The sequence below is a fragment of the Phyllostomus discolor genome, chromosome 8 (genome assembly GCF_004126475.2).
Source record: "Phyllostomus discolor isolate MPI-MPIP mPhyDis1 chromosome 8, mPhyDis1.pri.v3, whole genome shotgun sequence".
Lineage (NCBI taxonomy): Eukaryota > Metazoa > Chordata > Mammalia > Chiroptera > Phyllostomidae > Phyllostomus > Phyllostomus discolor.
In genome coordinates, this window is record NC_040910.2 from 112,261,454 (window position 1) to 112,277,453 (window position 16,000).

General features: G+C 57.8%; 1 protein-coding gene across 4 annotated transcripts in view; it reads left to right on the forward strand.

The window, feature by feature from the left end:
* Window positions 1–16,000, forward strand: part of TNRC6C (trinucleotide repeat containing adaptor 6C) — a 64,401-nt gene that overhangs the window by 21,445 nt on the left and 26,956 nt on the right. For all 4 annotated transcript variants that reach the window (XM_036034202.1, XM_028520557.2, XM_036034200.1 and 1 more), the window contains one exon: window positions 7,476–10,052. In XM_036034202.1, coding sequence (XP_035890095.1) covers window positions 7,694–10,052 — 2,359 coding nt within the window. In that variant the 5' untranslated portion in view covers window positions 7,476–7,693. The remainder of the gene's footprint in view (window positions 1–7,475; window positions 10,053–16,000) is intronic.

Genomic DNA, 16,000 nt, shown 5'->3' on the forward strand with positions numbered 1-16,000 from the left:
GTGTGTGACGTCTCCTGGAGTGAAGACTCTGGCTCGTGAACTCGCTCAGACCTGCTGCGTACCAGGCGCGTGGGACGCAGCCCCCAAGGCCCTGGACTGCGCGGGTGGCCTGCAACCCCTGCGAGGCGGCGCCGCCCCGTCCCTTTACGGCTTTTATTTATGGCAAAACGCTAGTCCTACATGCCAGTCTTTCCACAATTTTTTTTCACGTAGTCCTGTCTTTCAGACGACTACTAAAAGACAGATTGGTGAACTGAAACATGGTCAAGGCACTTTGGGTTATAAAATGCAGATTGTTCAAATTCTGTTGAAATCCAAGTTCTAAGAAGAATGTGTGCACTGCACATGAAGAGAATAATGGTCTCTTCACATGTTCATTTTTGGAATAGACTCTGGTGTCAGGGTACGTTGTGGCGATGGTAAGGGGGTGGTGGTGCTGACGGTGATGATGCTTGGGGTGGTAATGAAGGTGACGATGGTGCCCTGGTCGGCATGGTTCGGTTGGTTGAGGTGTCGTCCCGTACACTGAAAGGTCGCAGGTTCGATCCCCAGCCAGGGCTCGTGTAAGAGGACAACCAGTCAGCGCTTCTCTCCCTCTCTCCCTTCCCCTTCTCTCTGAAAAGCAATGAAAAAATGTCATCAGGTGAGGCTTAAACAAAAAAGATGGTGGTGGTGGTGAAATAATGGCGGAGGCGGTGGCAGGAGTGGTGATGAGGACAAGAGACGTTTAGGGATTCCCTGGGGCGTCTTCTCAAACCCGCTCCTACCGTGCTCCCCAGAAGCCCCCAGAAGTCGTTAAAGGAGTCTCAGCGGTGGGAAGGGACGGCAGCGAGTGGGTGGAACCTGACTTTCCCAAAGCGGCTTTAGGTTTGACCGTGTGTTGGGGTACAGGCCCTGCTCTTCACATTCCGCGGCTTGCATTGTTCCTGCCCCGCACCGAGACGACGGTGGCGGTGGTGTTTTCAACTCAGCTCGAGTCTGTGTTTGAAAACCGTAAATACTGCGTGACAAGCGTGACGTTTGCGTTCTGGTTTTCAACACCTTTCCAGCTTTTAAATACATTTTATGTTCAAACTATTATTTTTTTAAATTAATGGGTTTTTTTAATATTTTATTTTTAGAGAGGGGAGGGAGAAAGAGAGGGGGAGAAACATCAGTGTGTGGTTGTCTCTTGCGTGCCCCCTACTGGGGACCTGGTCTGCAACACAGGCGTGTGCCCTAGACTGGGAATTGAACTGGCAACTCTTTGGTTCACTGAGCCAAACCAGCCAGGGCCCAAACTATTATTTTTAAAAAATATATTAAAGTAGGAGAGAACTTCCAGTCAAGATGGTGGCACAGGTAAACACGGCTCGCCTCCACACACAGCCACATCCAAGGTCCAGCCCTGCCTGGTGGGGCTCAGTGGATTGAGTGCCAGCCTGCAAGTCAAAGGGTTATCGGTTCAATTCCCAGTCTGGGCACTTGCCTGGATTGTGGGCCAGGTCCCCAGAAGTGGGGTTGATTTGAGTGGAAGTCTGACAGCTATGGCATTAGAGAAAACACATCCGTCCAGATTGGTAGGAGGGGTGGAGGCACTGAATGGCTTGGCCTCACATCCTTGTGTCTTGGATAAAAATTCAGGAGGGATATCTTGGGAGTGAGTGTCCCAGCCCCATACCAGCCCCCCAGCCCAGTGTTCTAGTGCCGGGAAGATAAGTCCCCATAACAGCCATCTCAGACTGCTTTATAGCTCAGGCAGGGTGGCCCCAGGCAGAACACGGGTGGGAGCTGACCTTGGCCTGCACCACCCAGGAAACCCCAGAGTCTGCGCACCCAGGGCCGCAGACCGTGTCAGAGCACCATCACCCTGCCGCCCTGCACAGCTGATCCCCCACAGAAGGCAGAGGGTGGTGGTCGGCGGTCACAGCCAGTCCCTGCAGCTGACTGGCCTGGGTAAACCCCTCCTACTGACCTGCCAACAGCAGTCAAGCCTTGACTGTAAGAGGAGAGTGTCCTCAGCCCACATGAAGGGCACACCGTGAGTACCCAGCATGGGCGATAGGGGAGGTAGTACCCTGGACCCCGCAGGACACCCGCTGCATCAGGCCACACTACCAAGACGCAGAGTCACGGCAGCTCTGCCTAGTACATGGCAACAAACACAGGGAAGCTGCCAAATGAGGAGATAAAGAAATATGGCCCAAATGAAAGAACAGATCAAAACTCCAGAAAAAGAGCTAAACGAAATGGAGATAAGCAATCTATCAGATGCAGAGTTCAAGGCGCTAGTTACAAGGATGCTCAAGGAACTTCAGATCTCAGCAGCATAAAAAAGATCCAGTCAAGACGAAGCATACACTAATGAAAATAAAGAACAATTTATAGGAAACAACAGTAGAATGGATGAAGCCGAGAATCACATCAATGATTTGGAACATAAGGAAACAAAAAACAACCAATCAGAAAAACAAGCAGAAAAAAGAATCCCCCCAAAAATGAAGGTAGTGTCAGCAGCCTCTGGGACAAAGTTCAAGTGTTCCCAAGTTCACATTGTGGGGGTGCCAGAAGAGACGAGAAAGAGCAAGAAATTGGAAATCTAATTGAAAAAATAATGAAAGTAAACTTCCCTAATTTGGTGAAGGAAATAGACGTGCAAGTCCAGGAAGCACAGAGTTCCAATCGAGATGGATGTAAAGAGGCTCACTCCGAGACACATCATAATTAAAAGGACAAAGGCTAAAGATAAAGAGAGAATCTTAAAAGCTGCAAGAGAAAAGCAGGTAGTTACCTAAAGGAGGGTGCCAGTGAGGCTGTCAACTGATTTCTCAGAAGAAACTTTGCAGGCTGGAAGGAATTGGCCAAGAAATATTTGAAGTCATGAAGAGCAGGGACCTACAGCCAAGATTGCTCGACCCAGCGGGCGCGTCCTGCCCGCTGCTGTGCCGGACACCAGGATGGAGGAATGCCTTTTCTCCCCGAGCCCTTTCTGCAAAGCCGGCAGGGCTGGGCTGCGTGGGCGGAGCCGGGTCGCTGTGCTCCGGCTGCCGCAAGCACACACGCTCCACGACGCGGCCCAAGCGGCACTGCAGGCCGGAGACACCTCGCCGGGACGGCTGGTGTTCACCCTACTGACTCCTGTTGTTCTTGAAATGTGGGATTTTAAAAAATGTATGGGAATGAAAAGGTGCTTGTTCTTACAGGATTATCTCCTTAATTCCAAGGTAAGCCTCTGTTGCTCTTGAAAAGCTCTAAGGGCACAGGCTGTCCGTGACAGTGCAGAATCCCAGGGTCTGTCCGTGGGCCACCGGGAGTCCCTGCCCGCCCTCCGCAGGGCAGGGCGGGGTGCTGCGCTGCGTGGGACTGGTCGGTCGCCTACCTCAGGCTCCAGCTGCCTCGGGGACGGGTTTCTGCGCTTCGTTTGCTCGCAGAGCGCGGGGCGGGGCTCGGACTGCGAAGACCTTCACACCTGTTTGTCTTTCTCGTGAGCAGCCGCACCGCCTCTGCACTCTGCCCTCTCGGTGCCCAGGATTAATGTTCAAGCTCAGCTCAGGCTCACATCTATTACTTACAGTTTAATGTTTTGATTACAGATATTTGCAGGAAATTGCAGAGCAGAGCCAGCGGGGGAGGACGGCGGAGGCTGGGTTGTCTGCCGTACGTCTGTGTGCGGGGAGACTCCCTGTGCCCAGGGTTTCCTTACCTCTCGACGGTGCGGCTCTTCCGTCTTCGTCTGTTTTCAGTAGAATAAAAAAGTTCGATTATAAAAACGACTTTGCTTTACATCCGAAAGGATGCTCAACATCACACCGATTGCTAAGGAGCTTCGCATGAAAGTCACCGTGAGCCGCCACTTCCCCCCAGGAGGATGGCTGGCACCCACAGCGCAGCCCGCAGCAGGTGCCGGTGTGGCGCGGGGGAGGGTGGGGTCCTTGTGGTTGCTGGCCGTAGCGCTTACAGTGGTGCGGCTGCGGCTGAAACCATGTCTTAGCTCCCCCCCCCCCCACCAGTCTGTGTCTGCACATTTCGAGCTATATCCCATAACCACCTACAAGAAAAGGTAATTTATAAAGCAATTCCACTTCTGTGTGTGGACCCACAAGAATTGAAAGCAGGGGCTGGAACAGATATTTGAATGCATGTGTTCATGGCAGCGTTGTCCACAGTAGCCAGATTGCCTGCAGCAGGCGAATGGATAAGCAGTGTGGCCTCTGCTGACGGCGGAGTGCTGCTCCGCCTTGAAGAGGAAGGGAATTCTGACACATGCTAGAACGTGGGTGGACCTTGAAGATGCTATGCTAAGTGAGACAAGCCAGTCACAAAAGGACGAATACTGGATGACCCCATTTACAGAAAACGCCCGGAACAGTCCGAGTTGCAGAGAAAGGGGGTGGGGGGGAGCGGTGGCCAGCAGCGTCTGGGCACCAGGAGTGGGGTTGCTGTTCCGTGGGCGGAGGGTCCCTGTTGGGCGTGGCAGGCAGAGGCGCTGCCTGCGCTGCAGGAGTGTGCTGAGCCTGTGTGCTTTGTCTCTCCGGGAAGCACTGCTTGGTCGCCGAGTGCGTGGCAAGCACGGTGGATGTGAAACTAAGGAGACACCATCCGTCCCCTTAAGAAACTCAGCTTCAGAAATTAGACTCCTAATTCCGTGATCAGAGTGTTGTTTTAATCACACTGAACCTCTTTGCTCTTGTCAAGTTTTCACATTTTTCTAACAATAAAAATGTGTTCTTTTAATTACATTCCTATTACTTACGAACATTGGCTGCTTACCTCGGGTACGTTTGGGGATTCCATCTTCCACTTCGTTGATACCGTGTTTTAGCATTTTACTTTTTTTCTAAAATGTCATTTACTGTTTCTAATCCTCACCCACGGGTGTTCTGTTGCTGACTTTAGGTAGAGAGACAGAAACACCCGTCAGCTGCCTGATAAACTCCTGAGCCGGGGTCGGGCCCACAGCCTTCTGGTGACGCTCCCTCTGTCCAGCTGAGCTACCCAGCCAGGGCACATGTAAACAGTTTTCCTTTTTTTTTCTTTTGAAATGTTTTTGAAGTAGAAGAAAGTACATAGAAAGTAAAACTATTCATGATATAAATTTGCCACAGTATTTTGTCATATTTCCTTTGGATCTGTTTTTAGAAATGTTACAAAAGTCACCCCCAATTCCATTCTTATGTCCCCCCAAAAGAGCTACGGTTCCGGGTTCTGTTGTGAAAACGACCGTCCGCGGTGCGACGTGTCTGGTTTCTGAAGGGCGCGCCTGGAGCACCGACGGGGGTGCCCATGTGCCGTGCCGCTTCCTCTTCTCTGAGCTGCCCTTTGCCGGTCACTTCACAGGTCGTCGGACTGCCGGCCGGCCTCCCCTTCCTGCTTCTGGCTGGTTTCCCGGCTTCCTCTGCATCACGTCTTCTGTCGTGCACGTGCCTTTAGCACGACGGTCAAGTCTTTCAACTCTTGTACGTCTTCTGTAGGAAGGCGCAGTGTCCTAGGTCACAGCGATAGCCTGCTGGGTTTCTTTGCTAAGCTTTAAAAAGTTTTGCATTTTGTAATTCACCCTTGAATCCCTCCAGAGCTTGTTTTCATGTATGATCTGAGGTAGGGGCCCACCGTTACTTCTGCCACGCAGCTAACCCCCCTTCCAGCAGCGCTCACCAGGCCTTCCCCTCTGCCTGGCTTGTGATGCGTGTTGTCCTGCTCCCTCAGATGGAAACAGCTGTTTCAAACCTGACCCGCACGCAGCGTGCGTCCCTCAAATTGGGGCTGGGCAGTAGTCAGAAGCATTTTACAGGAGCCCTCAAAGCAGACCAGTAACAAAGAGCCGATCCTCTTCCAGTGGGGCCCTTGGGGAGTGGGAAAGGTGATGGGAAGCATTCAGAGGGCACTGGGTGCTGGGAAGGAAGGCCCGGGACTCCGGGCGGCAGCCTCCGGCCCAGGCCAGGCCATGGGGGGTTGCAGTGCGCGCTGGCCCACCTCTTGTGCACCCGTCCGGGAGAGTGAGCTGAGGTGGGTGTCCTGATGCCGGGGGGGGGGGGGGGGGTGGTAATCTGTCTTTTAAGTCGGTCTTGTTTTCCGTGTTGAGTGATGAGTGTGTCGCATGTCTCTTTAACTTAGTTATGACGTAACCTAGCTCTAATAGTATGTGCAAAACCAGTAGGGGAAGTCGTCTTAACCGGGGACTGCAGAACCAGCCCCTAATACTTGACAGTAAAAGACTTAGTTGCTGAGTGGCCTGCCTCCGCCGGAGCCTAGCTCCAGCTCAGCACCGCCCTTCGGATCGGGGCAAGAGTGGTTTGCTTGCTTGCCTCTAAGGTTGCAGCCAGCGTTGTGTTGTCTTTCTAGTGATACTGGTATTCTTTACATGCTGCCTTTTTTTTTTTTAGCTCCTTCAAACTTTAAAAGAGACTTTCTTTGGGAACCAATTTTACTGTCCACAAGTAAGGTTTTACTTGTTAAAATAAATTTGAATAGAACATAATGATGAAAGGTTCCAAAAGAAAAAGAAATATTTTATTGTAGTTATTTGCATATCATACTAAAAAGAAACTCCGTCAAGGATTTCTAAATTGTGTGAATTTGTTATACGTACAAGTTAATTTTTTCATAGTACTGTGTTTTTGAGCAATACATTGAATAAAGTCTGCTGGAAAACTAATTGGAATATAATTTTGATTGCAGTGTGAGGAATACTCAAATTGTTAGGAAATCAGAGGAGATAAAATACAGACACCAAGTACTGGATTCTTCTAAAGGACCCTAAGAGTGAAATGATAGGAACACTGTAGCAGATCACGCAAAGAGGAGACTCGTTCAGGGAACGGAAAGCCGTTGTAGGAGTCCTCAGGGGTCCAGAAAGACACCGGGTATGGGGCAGAGAATGTTTTTTATTAATGCGCAGGAACCAGTGATAACTCATGAAGTAGCACAAATACGAGTCAACCTTTCTAACCCTTAGTATGCGCGATAAAACATAAGACAACATTTTGTCGTGTTTTTCTCCCCACCTGCCTCTGTCCGCCACCCCTCGGGCTGCCTCTGTCCGCCACCCCTCAGGTAGTGTTCCAGCACGTGATGCTGCAGCGAATTCACAGCTCTTCTCGGCTACACACGCTTCCCCTCTGTGTGCCACTGTGACTCCAGCTGCGTCTTCAAGGGCACGTGGAGAGCTGGGGCGGCCGGGGTGGCGCAGCCGCTCCGGGACACGGAGCAGCGTCCCCTCACTGCGGGTGCCTTCAGAGACTCGTGTGCCCCCGGGGTCCTCTGGAGAGGACGGCGTGTGGTGTACTGGCAGGAATTAATGTGATCGTAGCAACATTAACTCTTTTCTTAATGGGAGCTTTTAAGAAGACAAGCAGCTCTCCTCTTTAAGTCCTCGTTTTAGCCTTTGTCGTTCTGAGTTGAAAACCTGAGATAATGAGCTTCCTCCAAAGACGCACCGAAGCTGATTCCTTGACACATGGGAGGAAAATCTAATCTTGAATGTGTTTCATCTTTTTCAGATCTCAGTCACAGCGGACTGGCAGATCATTATGAGAGCTCCCACTGGGGACAGCAGCCCACTTTCAGAAGCGAAGCCGGCTGCAGCTGGGATAAAGTGATCATAGACAGGACCGATAAGGAGGCGTGGCCTGCCATCGCGGGGACGGAGACGGAGTCTGCCTCAGAATGCGCTACGGACACTGACTCCGCCTCCAACTGCGGCTCGGAGAGCAGTAGCATGGCCACGGGGGGTGCCCAGGGCGGCTTCACGGGACACGCCAAGAAGACCAATGGCAATAACGGCACCAGCGGCGCACTCGTCCAAAGCCCCCCGAATCCGAGCGCCCTGGGAGCAGGGGGAGCCAACGGCACCGGCAGCGCGGCCAGAGCGTGGGGCGTAGCCACGGGCTCCGGCTCCGGCCTGGCTCACTGTGCGCTCGGCGGCGGGGACGGGAAAGGGGACACCATGATGGGGGACGGGAGAGGTCCGAACTGCTGGGGCGCCTCCACCCCCAGCGCCGGCATTAATCTCAACCTTAACCCGAGCGCCAACCCGGCCGCCTGGCCGGTGCTCGGGCATGAAGGAGCTGTGGCGACAGGCAGCCCTGCCAGTATTTGCAGTCCGGTCAGTGCCATAGGACACAGCATGGGCACCCAGAACGGGAACCCGACGGGCACTCTAGGTGCTTGGGGGAGCCTGCTGCCGCAGGAGAGCACAGAACCACAAACGTCCACTTCTCAGAATGTGTCTTTCAGCGTACAACCTCAGAACCTTAACACTGATGGACCAAATAACACTAACCCCGCGAACTCTTCACCAAACCCTGTCAATGCAATGCAGACAAACGGGCTGCCCAACTGGGGCATGGCTGTCGGCGTGGGGGCCGTCATCCCGCCCCACCTGCAAGGCCTTCCTGGTGCTAACGGATCGTCGGTCTCTCAAGTCGGTGGGGGCGGCGGCGAAGGGGTCGGCAGTTCCGTGTGGGGACTGTCCCCGGGTAACCCTGCCGCGGGGAGCAGCGGTTCTGGGCTCAGTCAAGGGAGTGGAGACACTGTGAACTCAGCACTGAGTGCTGAACAAAATGGGTCCAGCAGTGCTGTGCAGAAGGCAGGGGGCGGAGGGGCCGCCTGGGACTCGGGGCCTCCCGCTGGCCCCGGGATCCTCGCCTGGGGGAGGGGCCGCGGCGACAGCGGCGTCGGGAACGCCCACTCAGGCGCGTGGGGCCGCCCCAGCAGAAGCACTGCTAATGGGGTGAACGGGGAGTGGGGAAAGGCCCCGAACCAGCATTCCAGTGGTGATGGCGGGAAAGGATCCACGGGGTGGGACAGCCCTGGCGTGAGCGGCCAGAGCCCCGCCGTGCAGCCTGGCGGTGACCACCTGAGCTCATGGGCCAAAGCCGCCTCTTCCGGAACCACGGCGAGCGAGGGCAGCAGCGAGGGCTCCGGCAGTCACGGCGAGGGGGGTGCCGGGAGGGAAGGCGCCGAGGGCCGGAGGCGAGAGAAGGGGGCTCTAGACCAAGGGCACATCCAGTTGCCGAGGAACGACCTGGACCCGCGAGTCCTGTCTAACACGGGCTGGGGGCAGACCCCAGTAAAGCAGAACACTGCCTGGGAGTTCGAGGAGTCCCCGCGGTCCGAGCGGAAGAACGACAACGGGACGGAGGCCTGGGGCTGCGCGGCCCCGCAGCCCTCACACTCAGGGGGCAAGAGCGATGGGTCCATCACCAACAGTACAAATACCTCTTCGGTGTCGGGGTGGGCCAGCGCCCCGCCTGCCGCTGGGCCGGCGGACGCAGGCTGGGGGGACAGCGGCGGCAGGGCGCCGAACGGCCCCGGGGTCTGGGGGGACTCGGTGAGCTCCGCTGCCGTCGCTAACGCTGCTGCCGCCAAGGGCGGCCACACCTGGAGTGGGACCGTGGGTCCGGAGGACAAGTCACCCACCTGGGGGGAGCCTCAAAAGCCCAAATCTCAAAACTGGGGAGACGGACAGAAATCGAATCCAGCCTGGAGCGCGGGAGGGGGAGACTGGGCAGACGCCTCTTCTGTCCTCGGACACCTGGGGGAGGGGAAGAAAAACGGCTCCGGGTGGGACGCCGACGGTGGGCGGTCGGCGCCGGGCTGGAGCGAGTCCGCGCGGGCCGGGACCAGCGGCTGGGGCGGCGGCGCGGGTGCAAAGGCGAACGCAGGGGCGAGCTGGGGGGAGTCTCTGAAACCCGGCCCCCCGCAGAACTGGGCGAGCAAGCCCCAGGACGGCAGCGTGAGCAACTGGGGGGGGGCCGCCTCCGTTAAACAGACGGGGACGGGCTGGATCGGGGGGCAGGTCCCTGTCAAGCCGAAGGACAGCGGCGAGGCCACGGGCTGGGAAGAGCCTTCTCCGCCGTCCATCCGACGCAAAATGGAGATTGACGACGGCACCGCGGCGTGGGGCGACCCGAGCAGCTACAACAGCAGAGCCGTGAACATGTGGGACCGGAACAACCCGGGCCTCCAGGGCGGCGCCGCGGCCGCCGCCACGGGCAGCAGCACGAGCGCCGTGGAGACGCCGCAGCCACACCCGGCCAGCGCCCCGCTGAACCGATCGCCGCTGCTTGGTCCAGGTAGGCGGGGCCTCGGGGTTCTCGGAGAGTGGAAACACGTGCGTTCTCGCCCGGCGTGCGTGTGTCGGTGTGCGTGTGTCCGCCGGCTCACGTCTCGCAGCGAGTGGCACTCGGGGCCTGCACCTCACAGTGCTGCGCTCCCGTGCCCTCGGGGGACCGCGGGTCCCGCAGGGTCTCTGGGAGCTCTCCCCCCGAGAGAGCCTGTCCTGAGCACGGGCAGGGAAAGCAGGGGGAGGTAGACACGCCCGCTTCGGAAAGGACGGGGCCGTTAGGTGAGCCTGCGTGCACATGCAGAGTCCCCGTTTCTCTCCGACACGAACCAGCGGCCCTCAGCCCAGGCCCGGTTCGAGGGCCCTGGGGGCGTGGGGGCCGTGTCCTGCGTCTGCAGGGAAGCCCGCCCACGGGCACTTTGTACAGCTCCACGGAGCTCGGGGGGACCGGCTTTGTGGTGTGTGCGTGGTGCCTCGCAGGACGAGGCGCGCTTTGATTTCAGCTGAAAGAAGAACCTTGAACCCGACTGAAACTTGTGTTTTGAGTTCTGCCTTGCGTGAGGCGCTCTCCTGGACACTGGGGCGGACGAGGAGCAGAGCCCAGAGCAGCGCCAGCCCGCAGGGGCCGGACTGTGACAGAGAGTGACGGGCGGTCCTCCGGGCCTGGGCTCACCGCATGGGAGGGAGCGGGAGGAGAGTGCAGGCCCCCCTCTCCTTGACACTCTCCACCCCCAGAGGCCCACGTGCGGGGCCCCGGGGCCCCACCCCCACACTGCCTTCCTGGCCGTTCCCGCCATCCTTCCTCGGGACTGTGTCCGAGTCTGAGCCTCCCTGGCCCCTCGGGGCCCGGAGCTGCGCGTGGGGTGGGTGCTGGGACGGCGCAGAGCGGGGCTCAGTCCCCAGTCCCCACTGCAGAGCCTCAGCGCCCGCGCATGGCCCTCCTGTCCGTCCTCCTGTCCTCCAGGAAGTGGTCCCGCGCCCACCACTGTCCCTCGGGGGCTTGGCTTCCCGTCTTCTAGTTGTCCTCTGGGTGCCCGCGCCAGGGCTGTGGGTCGCTGCAAGTGCGGTTTAACCAGCACGGGGTGGTGGCGGCCGCAGCAGCCCGCTTCCCTGCTGAAACCACGCTCCTGGGAGTGCAGTCCGAGCCCCAGCCTTGTGAGGCATGCTGTGCCGCTTGTCTTAAATCGAGCTGGTAACGGGGAGCTTTCGTTTTCGCTAAGGCTTCTGTGAGGCCCTGCCTCCCTCCTGGCCAGTCGGCCTCTTGGTCCCAAGCGTGGAGCTTCATTTCTGGGAAAGCTTTGGACCCCAGCCCCGCAACCGGTCGAGAGCTGCCTGGACCCTGGTTCTGTAATCGGCATACTGGTTCTCTGTGGCAGCTTCATGCCGTCCCTAGACTCTGTAAGCATGCCGTGCAGGCAGGACTGGGGCCAGGGTCCTCTCTCCATGGCCGTCCGCCCATCTTCTCACGCACGGGGCTGAATTGGCATCCCGGAGCCCTCTCTGGAGCTCCAGACTGTCAAGCCCCACACACACCCCACTGTCACTAACCCGAAGGTCGGACGGCTGGCGCCCAGGGCTGCGCTTGCTCCCACGCACCTGCCTTTTGGGCACACGTTGTTCGTGTGAATCAGTGTTTTCAAATGAAAACGTTCTGTATAAATTCCAGATTTCTGGCTTCTTTTGGAAGCCTGGAAGCTCTGATACCTTGGCCTCCCAGGGCAGCCGTCGACCGGAGTGACCCCCTCAGTCAGACGGGGCCTGCGCCTTCCGGTGTGCCAGCCGCTGTGGCTCCTGGAGCGTGTGCTGGGCCTACCGGAACCGGCCGGCTCTCCTGGGGTATTCAAATGTGTGGTTCCTGGCTGTTTCTTTCCCCCGCTAACATACGGCTGACACTCCTCGGCACTTAGCTCTTGTAAAGTACTCGGGTGAGTGAGGGGCAGCACGGGGGAGGAAAGGCAGCCGATGCTGGGAAAGGAAGGGACGCACACGTTACGGCGGGTCTGGTTCCGTGGGCGGGGCCCGTGATACAGTCCAGGTGGGCAGGAGGTGCCCTGCGACTGTCGTCCTGCCCACCCAGGACCCTCTCTGGGGACCCTCGTTCCCATGGCTGTCTTTCCAAGGTCACTGCCCGACACCCCCCCTTCTCCTGGCAAAACTCCAGCTGCACAGCGTGCCCTTGTGCCTGGCACGGGCTCCTGGTGGGGAGCGTGGTGACCCCATGTGGCTTGTTCCCACACCCTGCCGTGTGACGCCGTGCTGGAGGGGGCGCAGTCTCCCGAGGGCACACGCGGAGAGAAGGCGGTGAGGCTGCACAGTGTGAGACAGGCCTTGCTTGCTGCCTCTTCTCAACACTACCCCCCCCCCCCCCCCCCCCCCCCCCCCGCGAGACGGCGCCACACTGCACGGGGACGGTTCCTCCTCCTTCCTCTGCGTGTTTCCCCGGGATCGGCTCTTACCCGTGAGCTTTCCCGTGTGAAGGCCTTCCTGGTTTGTTGGCAGGGCCAGAAGTACTGTCTTGCATCTGCAGAGTGTTTACAGATCGTTTTCTAACGAGCTGCACATTATCACCCAGCGTAAGAGAGGGTGACGCGGGTGACCCCCCCCACAGCACCGGTGTAGACGCAGTGCCCACGGAACAGGCAGGCAGGGCCGGTGCTGGTCTCCGGGCAGTGTGCTTGTCTGCAGAGCCCGTGTCACGTGCAGTGTGCGTGTCACACGGCGTGTGGCGGGGTTGCTTCCTACTGTGTTTTCACTGATGCTGTTAGCCTCTCCCACCACGACACCCAGGGCTGCTTGAGCCGTCGTTCCTGCCCTCGCTGCCTGGGCCCTGGAGGCCTCGGCCCGAGCCAGGCTCTCCTCCGCCAGGAGGGCGGCTCCTCCGCTGCCCGAGCTTGTCCCCGCCCAGCACCCCCCCTGCCCCGCCCCCCAGCTGAGATCCCTGCGCGCCCTCGTCGGGAGGGGCCACCAGCCTCTCCCCAGCTCCCTGCTCAGCCCACAGCGGGCTGGCTCCTGCGGTCCTCTCATGAGGGGGGCTAGGGGGTGACCAGTGGGTGCCCGAAGCCGTGACAGGAGCAGCAGTCTCAGCGCTGGCCAGGCTGCAGGGGAGCTGTGGCTTGGATACAAGCCCAGCCTGGACTCCGTGAACCGCCTGGGGTTCTCTGCCCCAAACGGCCAGGCACACGCCTGAGGGCCGCCGACGAGGCTGCTGCTGCTCCGGAGTTGGTCTGGCGTAGGCCTGCTGCCGCCTTGCTGCTCGCTGCCTGTGCTCAGCTGCTCAGGCCGGCATGCTAGTGACCGCCGGGCATTCGGCTCTGCCTGCCGTGGTCACCGGTGGTTTCGTGCTGCGGCTGGAGGGAAGCCCCCTTTGCACTGGGCCCCTCGCTTAGTCTAGTGACGTGCTGTTTGCCTGATCACTTAGTGTTCTGGACAAATACTGTAAGCAGAGGCAGCAATCACGTGAATTAACCATGGAAGAGGCAGATCACCCACGCCCTAAACTAAAATTTGGGAGTGCTGACTCTTGTGGCTCGTGGATTGAGCACCAGCCTGTGAACCAGGGGGTCGCCAGTTCGACTCCCAGTCAGGGCACAAGCCTGGCTATCAGCGCCAGGTCCCCGGTAGGGTGCATAAGAGGCGACCACACATTGATGTTTCTCTCCCTCTCTTTCTCCCTTCTCCTCTCTCTCTAAAAATAAGTAAATAAAATATTTTAAACATAAGTAAATGAAACTTGGGAGGAATTAGAGTTAGGAATTCTCTGGCTTAGGGAGCTGTTTCCCTAAGCTCAAAAGCAGAAGCTGGGGGACCGTGTCCTCCCTCTGAGACGCCCTGTCCTAGCTGCCCGGCTGCCCCTTTATCTTCCTTTGGGTGGAAACGACACCCAACACCCGAGTCACCTGCAGGCCGGATGAGTCAGCAGGGCGCCGCGCACGTCCCACTGCGTTCCCGCCGCGGCCTCTCCGGCCAGGGCGGGTCTATTTTAAGCACCATCAGCAGTTACTAAAAGGGGTGATCTGAGTGAGCGCTCTGCGCTTTTTATGGGTACACGGGGCTTTTCTTGGGTCTGGTGCTGTGGGGCGGTTTCTATTTACCCTTGTGTGTTGTGGGGGGCTTGGTGAGGGGAGCCGGAGCGGGGAGCAGCAGGCCCCACTGATGAAGTAGGAGGAGGGTGTCCTGCACGCACATCGGGGCTGCGCGCCCAGCTCAGACCGGTGAGCGAGTGAGACGGTTAAGCACAGCCCTGGCTTGGGGCGGCTCTGTGGGTGGGCTGAGCGCCGGCCTGCGCACCCGAGGGGAATTCCCAGTCAATCAGGGCACAGGCCTGGGGTGTGGGCCAGGTCCCCAGTAGAGGGCGCCTGAGAGGCAACCACATGTTGATGTTTCCCTCCCCGTCTTTCTCTCTCCCTTCCCCTCTGTCTAAAAAATAAATAAGTAAAATCTTAAAAAAAAAACCGCTCAGCCCCTACCACATCTCAGTAAGACAGACTTAGCACATTCAGAAGCTGTTTTATTACATTAACAAAAGCTAAGTAGATTTTTTCTGTTTCTAATACACTCCTGTGAGCGGCCGCTGTGCCGCTCCAGGCCGCATGGCCAGCTTTGAAAAAGACCCTTGTCCAAAACCGTCCACTGCAGCCCCCTGAATTTGGGGGGGAAGTGTCAAAGACGGGGCACGGAACGAGGCGTTCGGAAAAGCAGTGCCCCCGCCGCCTGCCCGAGCAGACCCCTCTGCATCGGGCTTCGCTCCCTCCCGGTGCTGACTTCGAACGTGAGAGGCTCCCTGTTGCGGCAGCTGCCCGTCCCGCGCTGTCCCTCCGCGGGTCGGCAGCCCAGCGAGCACCGCGGTGATGCACACTGCACTCACAGGGCCCCAGTGGGGGGAGGACCCCGTCCTGGGGTACCTGAGTCAGTGCCCGAAATGCCCGGCACAGACCAGACGCTCAGATGCTCATTCAGGTGAACTTTTAGTCCTTTCTCCCCCCTTAATGGTAATCGGCTACTCATTCAGCTCAGCCTTTCTCCCCAGAAGGGGCTGCCTGCCACACTTACAGAACTACGGAGGCAGCATCCGCAGAACGGGCTAGAGCTGGTTTCTTATTTCACAGAAGAAAGAGCGCCCCCTACCGACACCACTGTAGAGCCCGAGATGAGAACCCTTCCGCCGGGTGAGGACTTCCCCTGGGCTGTTTCCCAGCCTTTTACCCGCTCCGTGTTCGTCTTCACGTCGGCCGCCGGGTGTGCGCCGCCCGGGCACTTCGCTGGCTCTGCTCGGGTGGAGAGCCGGGAAGTGCGGCGTGTTGAAGGTTGGACGGAGGCAGTGTACTCCGGGGGTGTCTGTTACTGTCATCTCTTTCCTGGTGCCGTGTTTGCTGTGTCGTGAAAGGGAGATGATGACTCCTGAACCCCAGGAATGAGCGCTCCCCCCGCCCCGCCATGCAGAAGTGCTTTGCCCGGAGCAGTGGTACAGGGTGGGGCGAGAGCAGGGTTGCATCGCTGAGTGCTGGGAGCACAGTCTGTCCTTGTGTTACTCACCAGTTACTGCATTATTTTCATGTGAACCACTGTAAACCTGCTTTTGCCCCACCCTGTATTTGAAGGACCGTTTTTAAAATGTTAGTAGCAATGTTTTAAATGTAAGTTAGGAATTTGTTCTGCCTCATTAAGCCCAACTTTTTAAAAAGACCTCTGTAAAATTATTGACAAAAGAAGATACCAGATTCACTCCACCAGTAACCACTGAGCAATGGACAATGTATTTATTTTAGTAGTGTGTATGTAAGATTATTCGCAGCCACTGAAAATACTTGCTTGTCATCGAAATCACCCAGGGGGCCTGCTGTTAGCGTGTCTTCCAGGGCCTTTCGCACGCCCAGCGCGCACGCATCCTGACGTGTGCGTCCGCCCGGCGTTGCAGGTGAATTCCGCTCCTGCCGGAGACGAGCTCAGAGTGGAAACACT